This window comes from Podarcis liolepis (assembly GCF_965112155.1).
Source record: "Podarcis liolepis genome assembly, chromosome: 10".
Classification (NCBI taxonomy): domain Eukaryota; kingdom Metazoa; phylum Chordata; class Lepidosauria; order Squamata; family Lacertidae; genus Podarcis; species Podarcis liolepis.
Window position 1 is genome coordinate 73,853,832 of NC_139562.1, and position 21,568 is coordinate 73,875,399.

General features: G+C 44.1%; 1 protein-coding gene across 9 annotated transcripts in view; it reads right to left on the minus strand.

Annotated features, from left to right (window-relative positions):
* The window catches only part of CDC123 (cell division cycle 123), a 47,566-nt gene that overhangs the window by 11,596 nt on the left and 14,402 nt on the right, over window positions 1-21,568 (minus strand). For 4 of the 9 annotated variants that reach the window (XM_083464206.1, XM_083464208.1, XM_083464205.1 and 1 more), the window contains exons 8-12: window positions 20,497-20,545; window positions 19,544-19,619; window positions 17,850-17,972; window positions 9,256-9,284; window positions 269-397 (exon numbers count right to left, since the gene is read on the minus strand). In XM_083464206.1, coding sequence (XP_083320332.1) covers window positions 269-397; window positions 9,256-9,284; window positions 17,850-17,972; window positions 19,544-19,619; window positions 20,497-20,545 — 406 coding nt within the window. The remainder of the gene's footprint in view (window positions 1-268; window positions 398-9,255; window positions 9,285-17,849; window positions 17,973-19,543; window positions 19,620-20,496; window positions 20,546-21,568) is intronic. The other 5 variants (XM_083464211.1, XM_083464209.1, XM_083464212.1 and 2 more) reach the window with 2 other exon arrangements.

Genomic DNA, 21,568 nt, shown 5'->3' on the forward strand with positions numbered 1-21,568 from the left:
CCTGCCAGAGGATGCTTGCGGTTAGATGAATCACTTTGAAAAGCAAACCTATGAGCAGAAAACAGACTCTGCCCAGTAGCACTTATTATCTCTGCAGTTCAAAATCAATGGAAAGTCCATGTATTCATTTAAACAAGACACAATATCTTCCACAGATGTATGAACACAGCATAATGAATCCTTGCATCCAGGTACATATACAGAAGCCAGGAAGACCTGCTTAATTATATTTCCAGTCACATTCCATGTGTTCCTCCCCATCTGTTACCTGTTCCATGGCTCCACCTTCACTCTCGTCATCTTTCAAACCATTTCCAGACCTCAGCTCCTCCCACATAAATAGTAGAGAATCTGTTACCTCGCCAAATGGATTAAAATCAATTAACCACACTCTACCCTGCAGAAGAAAAATGGCAGAAGCAAAACATAAATCTATTTATATAGGACAACATAAAGAAAGCCTTTTAAATGGAATGTTGACCCACATGGTTTTGCTAATTTTCATGTGGGGTTCAGTTCATTAACACAATGGCTATCTGATCTGGTGGGGTGGAAGCAAGGCTGGTTAAGGAGGTCAGGAAACCACACATTAACAATTAAAACATATGTGGAGGTTGACTTAAGGAGGATTGACCTATTGGTGTCTATGAGCCATGACAGCTAAATAGCATCTGGATAGCAGGTGCTAATACCAAACAACGAGGGGTGGCTGCTACCTGTGATCCAGGCTTATTAAGAGAACTTCCACAGGGATGCTTCCAAACGTTGTGGACTTCAACTCCTATCATGACTGACCATTTAGCATGCTGGCAGAGGCGAATGGGAGCTGCAGGCCACAAAATCCTGAGGGCACTACCCTGGCTGCCCCTGTTCTTAAAGTATCTGACTGGAAGCTGCTGGAGGCAGAATATTGTGGCTTCAGCCTGATGTAGCAAGACAATTCTTGCCTATATCACAAAACGGCAAGCCACTGTCTTTTGCAGTCTTTCCATGCATGCATGTACTAGATGTGAAAGGGTGCTGTCACTTAAATAAATCAGGCAAAGTCCACATTTTGGATCCCTGTTGTACTGGTAAAACAAGATAAAGCTAACCCACAAACTGAAACTAACACGAGGACAAATAAAAGAGGATGCCTTCACCCCCGTGTGGCTCTCCTTTATTACATACACAGCCCAACAAGACAACAACCCACCAGACAGCCATACAGACTGACATGGCTACCTTGACACAACAACTCCTCCTGCCCCTCACACATGCAAACAAATCTCACTGCAGTCAGCTGAAAGCAAGCAATCACAGGCCCCAACCTCTCTTACGCCAAAGAAAACAAATACGTGAATAGAAAGAAAGCCTACCCATGTGATGCTGACACAAAAACCTCACACTTTCACCATGCAGACTACTGCCTGCTTCTCCCTCCGCTCTCTCCCCCCCTCGCCTTATACTGTATACAACATTAAAGTCTCACATCAAACATAACTGATCAATAGAAAGGACTTTATGATATGAAAGTAGAGACAATGTTCGTACTATTATAACCCAAGAAAATCCTTAATAAAAACAATTTAAAGAAAAGATAAAACCAATTTGGTCACAAAAAGAATCAGCGGCTAGGAAATTTTGACCCTTTGGTGTGATAGGTCTCCGTCTTCAGCTTGATGAAGTGCAAAGTGTTAAAACAGCTGTATGGCAGGAGGATTTCTAAATCATTTAGAACGTGGGTAGGCAGGCCACTCTTCCCAGTGTTCATTACTATGCCAAAGTTTTGCCAGCACACATAATTTAAACTTATCTCTGCTGCCACAACAAATTTCTTCCTTTTAAATGAAAACTGGGATGCTCAGGATTCTAAGGGGCGGAAGCCACACAAAATAGCATCAGTCCGTGCACAGTTATGACCGTCTACTCAGGCAGATGGAAGCTCCAGTATCAGAGATCACTTACAGAGATGTTGAATGGACAAGGAAGTTCTACAGTTCCAACCACAATGTTTCTCCAATTCCTATCCGTACCTTCCTTTGGAACATTCCTTTGGTGGCCTTGAACGATTGCCAGTACTTCAGAACAAACAAACAAGGTTCAGCAAGATTGCCCGGCTGAGAGTGCTGAACAGCCCAGACTCACTGGAACAACTCTGGGGTTGAGGCAAATGTCAAAAATGCTTTTAAATGTTTTAAAATAGTTTTTAATTTGTGGCATTTTAAATTACAGTTTTATGGTCTGGTTTTTGCTATGTTGGGGGTGAATTAAACGATTAGTTGGGGCTGGGGATTAGTTTAATTTTCAGTATAACTGTGAATTGTGTTTTGTTTTGGTTTTTTTTTAATTAGTTTCTATCATTTTATATAGTTTGTATTTGGTCCCTGGAAAAGACCCTGATGTTGGGAAGGAAGGATAACAACAGGAAGATTTAAAGAAGGAACTATTGGAAACTCAAGGCAGTAGAAACATAAGATGATTAGAACCCCACTGAACTTGAAGCATGGGAAGCCCCCCCCCCAAAAAAATTATAATTTGGCAGAATATTTGGACTATATGATATGTATTTGTATAATTTGGAATTCTTAATGTGATTTGATTGGATTGTTAAAATGGAAAATTTAATAAAAAATATTTTTTAAAAAAAGAAGGAAAAGACCCTGATGTTGGGAAAGATGGAGGGCACAAGGAGAAGGGGACGAGGACCAGATGGTTGGACAGTGTTCTCGAAGGTACGAACATGAGTTTGACCAAACTGCGGGAAGCAGTGGAAGACAGGAAGGCCTGGCATGCTCTGGTCCAGGGGGTCACGAAGAGGCGGACATGACTAAACAATATCAACAAATTTGGTTCTTGAAGGGAGAGGGTTAGGGCTGCCTGGAAGTGGGCCCCAGCCAACAGAATGACTGGGGCAGGTTCCACGTGGGGTGGGATGCACTGGGACACCTGATCTCAGTGATCACGAATAAGAGGAGTTACGCCAGGACCAGACCATGTCATTACCGAGAAGGCAGGTTTAGTCATTATTGGAGGACTATCCCTGCCTCCAGGTCTGGTCCTCACCAGAAGGATATTGGAATCAGCAAGGGAGACCCACATGACCTGAAGGTGCTGCTGTGCAATGCCAGGTCAATGATTCACAAGACCACTGCCATCCATGACTTTATCGTGGATGGAGGACTTGACATGACATGTGTAACAGAGATTTGGTTGAATGAAGCAGATGGGCCTGTTCTTGCCGCTTCATGTCCACCAGGTTTCTCTTCTGCACAGGTCATGTGGGTGGGGAGGGGGGGTTGCAGTGATTTTTACGAAGTCATTAGCTTACACCAGGCATCCTATTGGGAAGACCCAGTTTTCTTAGTGCATGTTCTGGAAGCTGGGCAATATGGGCAGTACAGGATTCCTTTGGGTGTACCAACCTCCCTGCTGCACCAAGGATTCCCTGGCCAAGCTGCTTCAGGTCATGGCGGATGTTCTCCTGGAGGGCGAGGGTGGGAGAGTGCTAGAGTCTTGTCTAGTCAAGTTGCATGGGATCAATTCCAATCTGTTACCTCCGAGGATGTGGACAGGCTGCTTGGATGAGTGAAACCAACCACCTGTCTCCTTGATCCTTGCCCATCCTGGCTCATAAAAGCAAGCTGGGAAGTACTGGGTGATGGACTCTGTGGGGTGGTGAATGCATCCCTCTGTGAGGGAGCCTTCCCAGACCCACTGAAAGAGGGGGGGTTGGGCTGAAAGTTCATCCGTATGCGGATGATACCCATCTCAACCTCTCATTTAAATCGGAACCAGTGAAGGATCTGAAGGTCCTGAGTGAGTGTCTCAAGGTGGTTGGAGAATAGATGGCGGCTAACAGATTGAGGTTGAATCCTGACAAGACAGAAGTCCTGTTTTGGGGGGATGGGGCGGGCAGGTGTGGGGGACTCCCTGGTCCTCAGTGGGGTAACTGTGCCCTTGAAGGACCAGGTGCACAGCCCAGGAGTCATTTTGGACTCACAGCTGTCAATGGAGGCACACGTCAATTCTGTGTCTACCAGCTCCTTCGGGAACGCAGGCTGAGACCTTACGTGCCCACAGACTGTCTCGCCAGAGTGGTACATGCTCTAGTTATCTCCTGCTTGGACTACTGAAATGTGCTCTACGTGGGGCCACCTTTGAAGGTGACCCAGAAACTACCACTAATCCAGAATGCTGCAGCTAGACTGGTAACTGGGAGTGGCCACCGAGACCATATAACACCGGTCCTGAAAACCAACATTGGCTCCCAGTACGTTTCCGAGCACAATTCAAAGTGTTGGTGCTGACCTTTAAGACCCTAAATGGCCTTGGCCCAGTATACCTGAAGTGGTGTCTCCACCCCCATCGTTCAGCCCGGACATTGAGATCCAGCTCCGAGGGCCTTCTGGCGGTTCCCTCCCTGTGAGAAGTGAGGTTACAGAGAACCAGGCAGAGGGCCTTCTTGGTAGTGGCGCCCACCCTGTGGAACGCCCTCCCATCAGATGTCAAGGAAATAAAGAACTATCTGACTTTTAGAAGACATCTGAAGGCAACCCTGTTTAGGGAAGTTTTTAATGTTTGATGTTTTATTGTGTTTTTTATTTTCTGTTGGGAGCCGCCCAGAGTGGCTGAGGAAGATAAATTATATTTTTATTTTTATCATCATCATCATCATCATCATCTAGCAATATAAGCCACCAAACACCTTTGCTCTGCAGCAGCAGACTCAGAAGATAATGCTGCTCAATTGCAGGTTTCCACAACCCAGTAATGAATACAGAAAGTACAAGTAAATATGATCGCTCCAATAAATTCTAGGCAGTTAAGCACATTTTTCTGTCTATTTTTGACATCACAATGTTGTTAATAGCCACACTTTTTTGACTACTATTCAAGATTATTCCTGCTAGATGAAAACCTTCCACTAGAGATTCATTTATATAGCCACTTTTAAGGTTTAATAATCAATCTGCACAAACATCTTTTTTCAAACATTCACATAGCTGAAATGCTTCTCCAAAAGCTCCATTGTGCCCACAGAGCCCCGTTTGCCATGCCAAGGTTCACTGCAGACATTTATAGCCCAAACCTAAATATAGTTGCTTATAAATCCACTAATCTTGGTGGAACAGGCTCAGCGGTAGATCAGCCATCGGCTGCTCTGAGGAAAGCCAGAGTACCAGAGTTGGATATCTATCAGTGAAAGTGCTTGGTATAAGCTTGGAAGACACATCTATTTTATCACTTTTATACTGCCATGGCTTTCCACAAAAAAGGGGTTGGGTAAAGGTGCTGAAAGTGGTTTCACCATCAATCCCTCTTGCCAGGGAGCTTCGAGCAATATAGCTCTGTGAGGGGAATAGGGCTCTCCTAATAACTCTTAGCACCCATAAGAAACTACAGTTCCCAAGATTCTTTGGGGGAAGCCATGACTGTTAAAGTGGCACAATACAGCTTTCAATATATGTGGCCAGAACTGCATATGCAGCCCTCTTACACTTGACCCATTTGATTCTGTTTAAAAAGTGACGGGCATTAACTGCCACCGTGCATTGGTTCAAACCTGCATGTTTCTCTGTTTTTGATACTTCTTCCAATCGTTTTATCAATTGGTACGTCAACAAAATTAAATTAGAAATTCATGGAGAATAAGGCCTTGCTTGTGGCTTCTCAGAGACCTCTGGTTGGTTAGTGTGAGAACAGGATTCTGGAGCGCATGGGCCTTTGGCTGGATCCAGCAAGGAGCCTTCTTAACTAATGAAGAACAACTGTGGTGTTTTATGAACAATTCTCAAGACACTTCCGTTTCAAGACGCCCCCAAACACTGTTCCCTTACCACCCACCCAGAAAAGCTGTAAAGAGAAAGGAGAAGATGAAAACTGGAGGGAGGGAGGGAAAAGGAGTATACAATGTACTTGACCAGGCATCTTCAAACTACGGGCTGCGGGCCGGGTCTGGCCCACCAGGCTCGTTATTCCCGCTTGGTCAGTCCCCACGCACTGAGCTAAATCGGCACAGTGTTTCCTTGAGAAGAAGCCGTGGCGCCTCGCCACAAAGGGACTGACTTCCGCAATGCTGCTGCGGCTTCACATTGGCAGCAGGAAACTCCTGCAGCCAATCCAAAACCACGGACGCCTCTGGAAGGGGGGCGATGCTGCCATCATCACAAGAACCCAGCTGGCGAAGCCGCGCCAAGCAGCAAATATGGCTCCCCCCCAGCGTAAGGAATTTCTCCTTGATCCAGCATGTCTCCAAAAAGGCTCCCCTGGTAACGCACAAGCAGATAAGGGTGACTTATTTGGAAGATGCTGGATTTTCAGTCCCCTCCTTTTCTTTTCCTTTCCGCACCAGGATTCTTGGGGAAGGGGGAAGGGAGGAGGAGGAGGAGAAGGATCAAGTCTGGGCAAACTGCACTGAGCTCAAGCCATCTGCAAAGTGGGTCTCACCTGACACGGATCAGCAGTCAGGCTGGGAAGATGGGCGGGCGCAGGGGTGGGTGCTGTGCAGCAAGAGACTGAGCTCTCGGGGAGCTGAAATGGACACGATCCCATTCTGTTTCACCTCCGGCTGCCCACCCACTAACACCTAATTGTCCAGCCTGCTTGTGGACGCTGCGAAGGGGGCCAGGTGGGGGGCGGAAAGCAACAAGCAGAGGGAAGGGGTCAGTAGACTTGCTCAGTGAGGAGTGGGCCCAACTCCAATTGCCTTGCTGCCTTGCCTGGGGCCCCCAATCGCCAGAAAAGCAGGTCAGGAAGCGGGTGTGTGTGTGTGAGGTGGGGGAGATTCAAGGGAGAACGGGCGGGGCGGGGGAATCCTTTTGCAGTCAGCTGCATTCCCATGCTATAGGACAGGTGGCCATGCCCTGGAAAGGAAGTGAGGGGGAGGCGTGTGCAGGCAAGGCAGTGATGGTCAGATCCAGCCCATCCAAGGAGGTGCTGCCCTCTCCGCAAGCTCGCCTTGTTCCTCCGCACATGCCAATGGTGCAAATTTATTCTGCATGGGCAAGAAGGCTGTCTTCGTCGACTGCGCCTTCCAGAGGAGGGGTGGCCCTGAATTGGCCCCCCAGTGAGTCATGAGGATGGGCGACACGCAGACAGGCTGCACCACGGGGATCGGGGGTAGGGAAAAGTGCGCGGGCAGGCTAGCGCATGGGGATTTGGGGTTGGAGGACAGGCGTGCAAGCTGGGGGTGGTGGATGGGGGTTAGGGAGACGTGTACCAGCTGGGTTGTGTGGATGGGGGCATGGAAGGCCTGCATGCAGACTGGGCCATGGGGGTGAGGGAGATCCATGTGCAGGCTGGGTTGTAGGGACGAGGATTAGCGATATTGACCATCTCATTAGCCAAAAGCAGGCCCATACTTCCCACTGAAATACTTATAAGTTTATGTTGATTAAAATCGTTCTTCATTTTAAATATTGTATTGTTTTTCCTGTTTTTTGTGTGCACTACAAATAAAATATGTGCAGTGTGCATAGGAATTCATTCATATTTTTTTCAAATTATAGTCCAGCCCCCAACAGTGTCTGAGGGACAGTGAACCGGCCCTGTTTAAAAAGTTTGGGGACCCCTGTACTGGACAAACACACAGACACAGAGACACAAACAGAAACAAGCACGCACACACTTTAGAACAGGCATAGGCAAACTCGGCCCTCCAGTTGTTTTGGTACTACAACTCCCATCATCCCTGACCACTGGTCCTGTTAGCTAGGGATGATGGGTGTTGTAGTCCCAAAACATCTGGAGGGCCGAGTTTGCCTATGCCTGCTTTAGAGAGCCAGGCTTACCAGAACATTTATCTAGCTCAGCATCCTGTTTCCCTTCCAGCAGCCAACCAGATTTTCGCATGAAGCACAAACATGACATGAGGACCAGAGGCCTCTCCTGCTGCTGCCCCCTGCAGAGCAATGATGCCCAGATCATGGAAGCGGCTCAGCGATCATGACTAGTAGCCATTAATAGTCTGGAGATGCAGTTGACAATCTTTTATTTTTAAAAAGGCCCCCAAAGCCATACCATGTGTTTTGCACATTAGGCTGTTTCATATATCATGCTTATCCTTTTATTTTGCCATTTGATCCAGTAAGGTCCTAACCTACTGCTCAAAACAATTACTGGGCAGCTTCCAGCATTGTGAAACCGCGAGTGTGACTCTCAGAAGTCAGGCTCTCTGAGCAAATGACAATTCTCACACTCCCAAGGTATATCCAAGTAACAGATACAGATACTATTTTGTTTTACATAAATACATCACATTACTTAATGCCATATTGATTTTAAGCATGAGAAAGAAGCCACTGCCCACTCCCATAGAAGATGGACTTGCCCTGCCATTACAGACATATACAACATGTGGAATTTGACCACATTTAATTATATAGCAAGTCAGCATTATAGATCCCATGTTGATAGAAAACTGGTCCACCAAAATCCATGGTTAATGTGAAATGTGAACTTTTTAGCCGCTGCAGCAAAAGCTCCAGCATCGTCCCATGAGTGAAGAACCATTGCTAGCAGTCCCCTGTGGTGCTTTGAGACAGAGGCAGGTGCCAGTGGTGTAGATCCTGTGAGAGGGATTGGACCCATCCCCTATACCAGACTGGAGCTGGCATATCAAAAAATAAAGAGAAATTTGCCTGCCCCATCTTCCGTTCTGCAGGTATGAGCCAGGAGGGCTTTCAATGCCGTAGTAGATTTGCTTGGAACAGTTGAAGTGCAGGATAGAATAACTGGCTATGATTATGCAGACCTGCCAATATTGTCTCCATCCCCAAATAGGGCACCAGCAAATCTTAACAAGGTATTACAGAGAAGGATGAAGTAGAGCTTGTGTTTTAGAATTTAACGAACAGCCATTCATTCCCTTGCAGCAACACAAACTGCAATTTCTACATTCATATGTTGAAAACCCACATTTCCAGGCGGTAATGGTATTAAAGACTGCAAAATCACTCCAATTCAGTGGTGACTGGAACCAGGTTTCTGCTTAAGATAAATACCAAAAATTCTACAATATTGTTTCAAGAAAAAATGAAAAATCCCACTGGGAACTCACAGAACCCGTGTGCCTGCAGCACACTTGGATATGTACTATTCATGCTTATTGATGGGTGCCCTGCATAAGATCATGGCAACTGTTTTATTACTGTACACTATCACTTTTTTTTTTTTGAAAAGCAGAATAAAATACTGCTTTGCCAAGGAGACCATAGTCAAAAATTTACACAGAATAAAAATAATAAAGCATTACAAACCAAAGAGTTGACTTACCATGCTGTCCCTGTAGATATCAAACACAACTAGAAAGATTAAAGAAGGAAAAAGAAAAGGGGAGGGGAGGGAAAGAGAAGAGAAGAGGCAAGATTAATAGGTTTACTAAGCAAAACCTGAAAACCACTTCAAATTTTTTGCTTTTAGGCCTTCTTAGAACTGAAGGTGCTCTTATTATGTTACACTGAAACAAACATGGGTTCTTCCGGTGCTGTGAAAGGGTAAGTGAGATGTGTTGGGCCAAGCAGGAGGAGGGCACACTCCGCCTCTTCCCATGAACTTCATCCTCCCCAGAAAACTAGGACAACTGAGAGCACAATCCAAACCCCCAATCCAGCACGCGTGGGGATGGGGAGCTTGTACGAGGCAGACCTCTCTTGTCATCCAGCCCCAAATGGTCTCCACCTGCCGAGTGACATCATTCCACTGGCATGAAACGCCTGCTCTTGCCCTTGATGAGCTCCTCTCTAGCAGCAGTCCCTGGAAAGCCCCCAACAGGGCCTTCTGTAGGAGGGACCAAGGCTGCCCTAGGTCTGCATGAGTGATGGGCCTGTAGATATGGTGGCAGCTACTCTGCTGGATTGCTTTGCCAGTGTGGGTCCCTTGTCTCCTGGGGCTTCTCCTGCTACTGCAGTGGCAAAGTAGAGAGCCCTGCTGGGTGATGCAAGATGGAGCCGCAATACTTTTTAAGAAGTTCAGACCCTCCTCAGTGGTCTACACAAACGACTGTGAGCTTACTCACATTTTACACTAATAAAAACAACTTGCATTCTGCAAGCATAAGAACTGCCCTGCTGGATCAAACCAAGATCCATCTCGTCTAGCAATTCTCACTGTGGCACCAGATGCCTTGGAATGTCCTAAGCAGGGCTTGTGAGTATCAGCCATTCCCACTTTCTCCCCAGCAGCTGCTGCTCACAAATACTCTGCTTCTTCACATAGAGGTTGTTGACAGAGAGAAAATAGCTCTGCCTATCTTCCCCTATAAGCCTGGAAAAAGCTGGACTTCCGGGTTAGCGCGAAAGGTTAATGGCGGATTCCCTCCGAGCTCCGGAGGGAATCGGCTCCGTGGAAGACGGGTCCTGCCGCGGCGGCAGCGCGGGGACCCTCAGAAACCACAGGCGCTGAAGCCTGTGGACTTGGTGACTCGGCGGGCACCATTTGCGCCCTCCCGACCCACGAAGAAGCCTTTTTAAAGGCTTCGGAGCGGGGGACGGAGAGTGACGTGGTGCTGAGAGTAGACCGCTTCTTCTATGGAGTGAAGCCGCAAGCCATGGCCGGAGAGCGCTGACTTCTTTCCTTGAACATTTGGACTGCAAAAGTAACAACCCGTGAGTAGTACAGAAATTGGACCTAAAAATTTCTTTTTTTGAATTCGGCACGATCGGGGGAGGTGTTAAAAGGAAGTCCGCCCCCCCGTCCTGTATACAATTTAAAGCAAGAATTGGACAACTAAGGTCAAGAGACCACTTCTCTCTTTTTGAGACAAAAGTTATTAATTTCACGACTTGGCAATATAAGTATTTTGCTGGAGGATAAGAATTGATTTTTAAGAGCTGATGTGCAACCCCCCGGGATCCGGGAGCGATCCACGAGAGAGCCTGCTGAGGAGACATAAAGAGTTTGACAGCTGTCAAATGAGCTGTCAAAGTTAGAAAAATTTGCCTTTTGTTATTTCTGCTGGTTATTTTTGTTACATTTGACTTTAAGTCATTGAAAATAAAGAAGAAACAAAAACAAAGTAATTTGACTGTTGGAGAAAGAACACTAAGTAACTAGAATCCCTCTAGAGGGGGTTCTGAGACATTACAATGGCTGCAGATGGAAAAATACAGGCTGAGCTGGATAGAATATTTTCTCTCCTGGGAAAGTTACAAGATCAGAGTGAAGTTTTGGCTACAAATGTTATAACCTTGAATTCTAAAGTAAATAAACTTGCTGATTGCGCCAAGGACTTGACTCAAGAAAATTCTGCAGCTGAACAAGAAGAGTGTTGTTTCAGAGGAGTGGGAAGGAGGAGCTGAAATGCCGCAGGTGAAAAAGGACAACCAGAGGCCTGTAAAAATGGATTACAAGGAAAACAAGATCTGGATGATGAGAATTTGGTTTGAATTCGAGAATGAAGATTGGAGAGAGCTCCCTATGGGGAGATCGGAAGACCTATGGAGTACAAATTTGATTAAGGCGAAAGTTGGAGCTTTTGGGACATTTGGGACACTTGGACTTAAAAGGAATAAGAAACATGATTTGGGCTCCACTTTTGAATATGGAGGTCTGGTTGGAAGAAACATAGACCCTATTGGGACAGAGCTTCTCCGAGACTCGATGTCCAACATAAAGGACTACCAACAAAACCGGCAGAGAGGGACTGAGAGAGATTTGAGGGCCTTGAACGTGAGGGATCCAGGCTGAGAACTGATAGACTGATGGATATTCTTTGGGGATCGAAACCGGGAAAGGGGGGGTGAGAGTTTTGGAATCCAAAGGGTGTATAATTATATGTTGTTTTTTGTTATTTTGTTTTGTAATTAATATAAAAATTGGGAAATTTGTGGAAGGGAATTTGGGTCGTAAATGATGAGTACTGTGGTTTAATCGAGGTTTATAAGTTAAATTTGGTTAATTAAGACGAATTAAGTAAAATATTAATAAGGTAAAAGTTGGGGATAAGAACTTGCTGAGTTAACTATTGGAATTGGGATGCAAGAAGGGGAGGTGTGGGGAAGTCAGGGAAAGTGGTTAAGAAATTAAGGATTTAAAATTATATTTGTTATTTGTGTTCAAATCAAATCAAATCAAAATGTTTCTTCGGCTTTACGCCCATCATAAAGCACAACACACAAAACAAAACAAATAAAACAGCAGTCTCGTACAAGCCACAAAAAATATAACACAATTCACAGCTCACAAGGACAAATATTGGCAATTCAAAAGAAAAATTTAAGATTAAGATTAAAAATTTAAGCACTACGCTAAAATCAATATCTGATGTCATTATCGAAAATTCTTATAACTATCAATAATCAGCTAACATTCCATTCCGTCTCTTGTACGAGAGGACGGCTGTTAGGAATTTAGCAACCTGTAGGGTAATATAAGGATCCACATCTTGAAGAACCCAGGCAAGCTGTAGGTCTACTGGTTTGTCAGCCATAGGCTGGATTATGGAGTTTAGTATACTAGCACGAGCTGAACTGTACATAGGGCAGATAAACATAACATGATGTAGAGATTCAGATGTTTTCATTTCACAAGCACACATTGAAGGGACTTGGCCCTTAGTGAATCTATGTCTCAGCACGTTTGTTGGAAAAACATTGAACCTAGCTGTAATGAAGGCATATCGGTGAGATGCAGCCATAAGCGATGTTAAGTAGGACGGAGCACGGTAGATAGGGGTTATGCCGAGATTTAATGGCGAGCAGGCTCCACCACCAGCTAAGAAATTTTGGTATAGCTCCGCATCATCCAGCCTTTGATTTATACACCTTTTTGCCATGTTTAGATCCAGTTTGAGTAATTCAGTGGGCGAGATCTCATAGGACAGCAATTTGGCATGGATTTTTCCTGACCACAAATTTGTGAAGTCATCCCGCCACATGCATTGAATGAGATAGTGGTTCGGGAGTTTATGCCATAAGGATATCCAATAAATCAAAACTCTCCTCCATAAAACTAACTCCACTGAGGGGATCTTCATTTCTAAGCGAATAGCCGCATTGCTTACGCATGTTGGTAGTTTTAAAAGTCGGCGTAAGAATTGGCTTTGAAGTGACTCTAAAGGTGAGAGGTTTGCAAAGGCAGCCCATAAAGGTGCAGCATAGGCCATTGTGGCCATCACTTTGATGCTATACACTTTCAAGGCCGCAGGGATGAATAAGGACCCCTCAGAGTAGGAAAAACGGAGGAGGGAGTGTGATAGGGCTTTTGTCTTGTTATGAAGATATTCAACGTGCGCTTTCCACCCTAAATTATATTGAAAATAAATTCCTAAATATTTAAATTTATGTACTTGTTCGATTTTCGTGCCCTCCAATTTCCATGAATATAATTTTCGACTCCTTGAAAATATCAGTACTTTGGACTTGGTGTGGTTGATAGACAGATGATTGGAATGGCAATATGACGCAAAAATCTTTAGTGCCCTCCTTAAACCCACTCTGGAGTAAGAGAGTAGTACCGCATCATCAGCGTAGAGAAGTAAAGGACAATGATAATCTGCTATATGGGGGGTGTGGATAGATTTTTGTGAGTCGATTAATGGGTTCCTCATATCACTGATAAATAAGTTAAAAAGAAGTGGCGCTAAAATACAACCCTGGCGTACACCCTTATTTACTGGCACTGGGTTAGTTAGTTATTTGTGTTGTGTTTGTCTGTGGTTGCTTATGTTTTTGTGTCTGTCTTAAATATATGTGAAAACCTTAATAAAAAATTTATTAAAAAAAAATAAGCCTGGAAAAAGCTGCTACCACAAGCGAGAGGTGCGGCTGCCTGTCAACGTACATTGGCAAACTGTGGAGAACCCCATGTCGCCTTTGCAAAATGCAGATTTATCTGGCCATGTACATGTAATGGCGTGTGAGGTTTTATTCTTCCTCCTGTTTAGCTTTAAGTCACAGGAGGCTAAAACCTGGCTAGGAGGTCTCATTTGGCCTCCCAATTATTTTTTTCTGCTCACCCCAAGACCCCTCCAATTCTGGCAGTGGCAGCACAAATTTGGGGTTGGGGGAATAAGTATTCACAATGCTGGGATGGATTTAAATATTTATATCTACTCTAGCACCCTGATGGGGATACAGATTGACAATCACACTGATTTGCACAGAACAGCCATGGAGCGAGGGGGCTGCATGCCTGTATGTGCACATGAGAATGCACATAGAAGAGTGTGGCCATACCTACTACCTCTTCTAAACTGCTGGATTAAGCCAGTTTACTGGCGTTGTTATATTCAAAGTAGCATGAATTGCTAGTTTATTGTGTTTATTTACTTATTAATAAGGTAATTTGCAAGTATTCTTATGTTTTTTGAATTTCTGTACTTAGTTGCTGCTCATTTGAGAGCTGCTCTGAGGAAATGATGCATACCAATAATTGGGTAGATAAGGCTGTCATGGCTGATCGGTTCATGAAAGAGATAGGTCTGCCATCAGCGATGAAATTTCTGCTTGAACTCATCTAACTAGGCTAGTGGTCATCACCATGTGGCATGACTTTTTGTTTAGATCCATGGTGTGACTGTATTTGAATTACTAAGTAAGCATAGACAGTTCTAGTCACTCCATGGCGAAACCAAATATTACAGAACTGAAAAGGGTACAGAAACAGGCAAGCCAAGTGATCGAGAAGCAGGAACACGTGTTGGGCTTTTTAATTATGAAGAGAGAGAGACAAATGACCAAAGGGGGACATGACAGGGGTTGAAAAAAACTGAAAAGACTTTGTGTGAGTGGAGAGAAAAGTATTTTTCAATCTCTTATTAACACTCGAGGGGGAAACAATCAGCAATTAAGTTGATTGGCAGATTCAGTACTTTCCACTTAACTAGCACATAAATTAAATGATGATATTCACTACCAAAAGATGTGGTGAAAGACACTGGTTTAAGGGGTCTTCAGACATTGCATTCCAGGTCAAGGTAAATGAGAGAAGGCAGTGGGAGGGGAACATTCACTTCATTCCTCATCATCATGGAAGGCGAGTTTCATGGAGGCTCCCTACGCAGTTTAAAAGCCTGGTTTTCCAGGGTTCAAAGAATGTTTGGGGAGCTTTGACAAGCTTCAGGTCTTGGGCTTCTAGAAGTGGGAAAGCAGCTGGAATGCCAACATGGGGCAGAGCTAGTGCACCATCCCCAGGACCAACCCTCCTCGCCTGCCTTAAGTGTCTGCTTTCATCAAGAACATAACACCTGAAAAAGGATTCAGATGAGCCTGGAAAGTTTTAGGCAGATTTATGGGTGATAAGATTCTTATTAGTTACGGAAATTTAAGGGAAATAACTCAAATGGGACTTCCCAGTAGAGTCTGCATAACTCTTAAGGCTGCAACACTACGCAGACTTAACTGAGAGTAAAACCCATTGAAATCAGTGGGAGTTAAATGGGCTTAGGCTGTAAGTGCTCAAATACACTGTGCTCAGCTGGATTTGGGAAGGCTTAAATTTCTCTGTAGTAGTAGCAGCCCATGTGAACTTCTGATCATCTGGTTACTGACACATTTGCTACATAAGTAAAGGGCTTCCTTTGTCAAAGCAGGGTAGCTCAGCACAGGAAACGGCTTCAGGGCATTGACCATTCTTGACCCTCCAAGTATTTCCTCTGAAGCATTATCAAGGAATTTTGTTCCCAAAACAGGGAGTCGTGTAGTCAATTTTTTGGATATCTGAAAAAGTCTAAGTGACTGAAGTCAGACCACGCTCTCTTGCGTAGCCCATGAAATTACAGCTCTTTGTAAACTGTTGTGCTTCCTAGTCCAATAACTCTGGATGTTTTAAAGGTCAGTCAAGGCAGCCAGAGGTTCTCTTAGAACCTCCTGTTTAGACATATTGGAATGCAATTCTCATCATATCCCACAGCTTTAGTGATTGAAAGTAAAGATTATTACTTGTTGCAAACACTACTATGTAGAACAGCCTCCCTCAACTTAACCAACCCACAAACCACGCTGGATTGAGTGTGGTTTATTTTCCCTGTATTTTTATAGTATGGTTGCATAAAACGGATTTATGTATTTTACAGACACCCATGACATGTGTAGGGACGCGGGTGGTGCTGTGGGTTAAACCACAGAGCCTAGGACTTGCCGATCAGAAGGTCAGCGGTTCGAATCCCTGCAACGAGGTGAGCACCCGTTGTTCAGTCCCTGCTCCTGCCAACCTGCCACAAAGTGCAAGTAGATAAATAGGTACCACTCTGGTGGGAAGGTAAACAGCGTTTCTGGATGATGGACTCAAGGGCATCCTGATCAAATTTGCAGATGACACCAAACTGGGAGGGGTGGCTAACACCCCAGAGGACAGGATCACACTTCAAAACGACCTTGACAGATTAGAGAACTGGGCCAAAACAAACAAGATGAATTTTAACAGGGAGAAATGTAAAGTATTGCACTTGGGCAAAAAAAATGAGAGGCACAAATACAAGATGGGTGACACCTGGCTTGAGAGCAGTACCTGTGAAAAGGATCGAGGAGTCTTGGTTGACCACAAACTTGACATGAGCCAACAGTGTGACGCGGCAGCTAAAAAAGCCAATGCAATTCTGGGCTGCATCAATAGGAGTATAGCATCTAGATCAAGGGAAGTAAGAGTGCCACTGTATTCTGCTCTGGTCAGACCTCACCTGGAGTACTGTGTCCAGTTCTGGGCACCACAATTCAAGAAGGACACTGACAAACTGGAACGTGTCCAGAGGAGGGCAACCAAAATGGTCAAAGGCCTGGAAACGATGCCTTATGAGGAACGGCTAAGGGAGCTGGGCATGTTTAGCCTGGAGAAGAGGAGGTTAAGGGGTGATATGATAGCCATGTTCAAATATAGAAAAGGATGTCACATAAGAGGAGGGAGAAAGGTTGTTTTCTGCTGCTCCAGAGAAGCGGACACGGAGCAATGGATTCAAACTACAAGAAAGAAGATTCCACCTAAACATTAGGAAGAACTTCCTGACAGTAAGAGCTGTTTGACAGTGGAATTTGCTGCCAAGGAGTGTGGTGGAGTCTCCTTCTTTGGAGGTCTTTAAGCAGAGGCTTGACAACCATATGTCAGGAGTGGTCTGATGGTGTTTCCTGCTTGGCAGGGGGTTGGACTCGATGGCCCTTGTGGTCTATTCCAACTCTATGATTCTATGATTCTCCAGAAGCTCTTTAGTCATGATGGCCACATGACCTGGAAAAACTGTCTGTGGAGGCGGACAAACCCCGGCTTCCTCAGCCTTTAAAGTGAGATGAGCGCTGCAACCCCAGAGTCGTTTGCAACTGGACCGAACGGTCAGGAGTCCCTTTACCTTTATGACATGTGTGCTGCCTTGAGAGGCTTATTTTGCACCAAAGTATGGTTAAAATTAGCATTTCTGTACACACATTTTCCTACATCACAGGGTTCCGCTTGTACAAATAAAGTGATTAAAATATCACTACTTTTCTTTAGTGAAGAGTATCAATTTTTCAACCTTAGTTTGGATTTAATGAAACAGCATTCATTACAGCTGAAGAACAAATGAGACATCTCCATTCAAGAAAGACGGAAACACTTCTGTCCTTAAACAACTTTACCTCATAAAAACTGAATAAAATAATCTAGGGCTATAAATTTCACTCTGGCCAACTGCATGAGCACACGGGGGAAGATGTGCATGTGAAACAAACAAAGTCTATAGAGCTTCTTGGGAAACTTCTCACATGGCAAAAGAAGCAAACCAAATTTGAATAAAAAGCAACTTCTGCTATGTAAATGGCTGCAGGTGGAACTTTAAAAGATACCTCTGGTTGCACGTAGAATTCTGCTTCCACCCCACAGGTGTTCCTAGCTTTAAATAAAACTTTTTAGCTCCAAAAAAGCACCCGTTCCTTTCTAATGTTAGCTCAAAGAATACTTACAGTCTTCATCAAAAAACTTATACTGGATGTGTTTCTTGAAAAACTCTTGTGTAAGTCTACAGATCTCTTCTTTTTGTTTTGAGATGTGCTCGTAGTACTGAGTGTAGTCTCGCTGAGATATACCTGTCAGGAGAATTACATCAGTCATCCATAGCTAATGTATGATTCAACTAGAAAGCAAAGCTGTCTGAAATACGCTCGCTGTGATGTTTCTTTCACAGACAAAAAACAAAAGAATACTCGCTGCTTGGTCATTCTCTGTGCTAACATAATCATTCAGAAAGGCCTCTGACAGCAGAAATCTCCACAGCTCAAATGCACTGAACTAAACAACAGGTTTGTTGTGTTCATTGGTGGTGCTAATGCAGAATTATTTGTGCCCCACTTTTCTCCAAGGAGCTCATTTCAAGCCTAACAACAGCTGCATGGGCTTGGTTGGGATGCAGAGACACTGATGGGACCAAGGACTTGCATAAACTAAGCCCAGTACTGCCCTGGAGGGAGTGGCTAGCTGTCTGGCCCAGTGGTTCCCCCTTACTTTCGCCAGTTGCCAAGGAAAGGGGAACCTGTACTCCCCGCAAACCAAGAGTTGTTGTTGGACTGTGGCTCCTATAACTACTGCCCACTGCCCGTGCTAGCAGGGGCCCATGGGAACTGGTGGCCCAACATTTGGAGGGCCACAGGCTCCCCATCCCTGATGCACACCATCTCTCTTTACTTGAGAAATATTGGGGTGCTGCACTTGCTCTAAACCAGTCCAGGAAATCATTTAAATGAAATGAAGAGCTACACCTGTTGCAGAGAGACAACATTCAGTTCTTTGGGACAGCAGCTGCATGAGTCACCTGTTATTTATCCTAGACAGCCTGAACTGCAAAGCTGAACTAGAGTCAGTCTACCAGAATGTCTCGAAGTGGACAGCTCAGTCAGTAGAGCAGGAGACTCTTAATCTCAGGGTCGTGGGTTCAAGATTCCTGCACGGTAGGGGGTCGACCAGATGGTGCTTGTGGTCCCTTCCAACTCTACAATTCTATGAACACTCTTGACAAGGTAGGACTCTCTGTCTTTTACTCACTAATAATAGACACAAAAACATACATAACTCATATTCACATGGCTCAGATAATGCAGGACTAAAACAACCATCTTCTACTAGCATCATATACCATTATTTGATATTACGGAAAGTGATGTACAGTGATACCTTGTAAGTCGAACATAATCAGTTCCAGAAGTCCGTTCGACTTCCAAAATGTTTGGAAACCAAGGCACAGCTTCCGATTGGCTGTAGGAGCCAATTGGAAGCTGCGTAAGCTGTGTTGGACATTCGGGTTCCAAAGAACGTTTGCAAACCAGAACACTCACTTCTGGGTTTGTGGCGTTTGGGAGCCAAAACGTTAAGATTCGTAAGGCATTCATCAACCAAGGTACAACTGTATTGTTGACTTGTATCTTTGCTTGTTTCATTGTAATACTTTGTTGTGAACTACCTGCAATACAACGTCTATTGAAAAGCAGCTCATGTATCAAGTGACTCTCACTATATCAATTAGGAGCAGCAACAACCAACAAAATAGGAATTGTAGCCAGATCAAACCATATATTCTTGTATAAAAAGGCACGACCCCCACTGTGAAAACATGTAAATGTGCGTCTTAAAAACAGCAGAGAAGAGCCATAACTCACTACCTCACCTATAAGCTTGTTTTCCTTCACAAAGCATCTGAATTCTGCCCCAGGAATCAATTCACACCATTTTCGGAGTACAAGCTATAGCAGAAAAACAAAATCATGAAAAATCTTGATAACTATCAATTAGCAAAAAAACACACTCTCAACATCAGCAGTAATTAAGAAATTTATAGTCACTGGAAGAAAGAAGACTGTCTTTGTATGCACAATTATCTCTGCAAACAAGCCAAGTAGTTGAAATGCTGCTCAAGTGAGATTTTTGTCACATTTCTTTATCTGTGAGAATCACTTAACTAATATGCAAATCTTTCTTTGGCCTCCATTAAGAAGGTAAGATTTGACTTGCAGCCAAAGGTCCGTCTAATTCAGCCTTCAGTGCTCAATAACAGCCAGCCAGATAAGGCCAAAAGTTCACAAACAAGGCCCAAAGGTGACACCCCAATTGTTCCCAGTAGCTGCTTTTCTGATGAATAGCAAGGCCAACATAAACGAGCGTTTCTGCACTCCCTCCTTGCCCCCCTCTAGGAACAAACATCTGCCAAAAAAAACCCCACAAACCCTTTATAAAAAGTTCAAACTCTGCCAAAGCAACAAGAGTCAATTACTTAAACAGAGAGAGTTCATGTGAGGTAAACACCAAGAAATTTGCACTGTCCTCAGTGTTAATCTGATTAATAGAGCCCTAGGTACATTGCTTTCTTTTAATCAAAGAGGGAAATGCTAACATGGAGGTAAAGCTTTTGCTCATGTTTGCATAACTAAAACATGGTTTAGGGCTATGTGGATAAACTCTCTCAGCAGAGTTTAGTGTCATTTTTACTAAGTATTTCAGGCTTTGTATTACATTCGATGCAGGAATCCTGGTTCAAAACAAACTCTGGTAAGTTTCAAAGCAACTATTAAGCTCTCTGTGTAAGAACACACACAACAGTCTAGAAAAATAGTTTTCGCTTACCTCATATTGCAAATTGGGGTCAGGAGAATCATCATTACAATGGATAAATCTGGAAAAGGAAAGCAGGTGCACTAATTTGCTTTAAGACTAAGAACCATAAACATTTGACATGAAAACTTTGCCAATGGCATTCTGGAGCATGTTAAAAATCAAGAAGTAAAATCAAGATATGGAAAACAGCATTAGACTCTCCTCCTATCATCAACTCATTAAAAAAGGGGGAAAAAATTAGTTATGTCTTGTAAGCAGAAAGGTTAGCACTCAAGGAGATGCGCCTCCAGGAGCAAACATTCCTTGGGAGTAGGCAGAACACAGTTCCTTCTTCTATCCTTTCCCTACCAAGGCAGCCTGCTAATCTGAGGGGTGTGAAGACTGGGGCTGCTGAAGATATCACAGGCGCCACCTGATTGTGTTAGATGCTACAGGCATTATTCTCCATCTACAGAAGACTTATTTATTAAGGTCAAAATGGTTTCTAAGCAGTTTTAAAGTCAAGCTTTTACTTACTTATTTGTATTTATTACACATACTTTGCTTTTCCCCAGAGTGGCCAGAGTGCATGGCCTGTTCTCAAATAGCCTCTTATTGAGGCAACTTACAGAGCTAAATCCATCTTGCTTTTAGCAGCATTATTTATATGTTTGTTTGTTTGTTTGTTTGTTATACATTCCTCACAGAGGAGCCCAGGGTGGCATCAGGTACTTCCAGCCAAAAAATACAGAGTGGAATCCCCCTGAAAGACCTAAATATTGTATTGAAGGGTATGGAGGAATTATTGCATGGAAGAAATAAACACTATTAATAACCACACACACAAACCGGAACATGCTCAATTTAATTATATGCAGCTTTACATATACTGGAAAAGTCTGTCATTGTTTACAAGCCCAGAACATCCCTTTGTTCACACAAAAGAGATTACACTGTGCAATTCTGTTAAACAGGACACTGTGTGTGTGCAATCCAAACACACAGGAGTTGTGGCTTTTAACAAGAGAGCCTGTTTCAAGGCATAATTTTATCAGGCAGGTGCTTGAAAAGCTGAGGAATCAAGGAATCAAGACATCCAGTA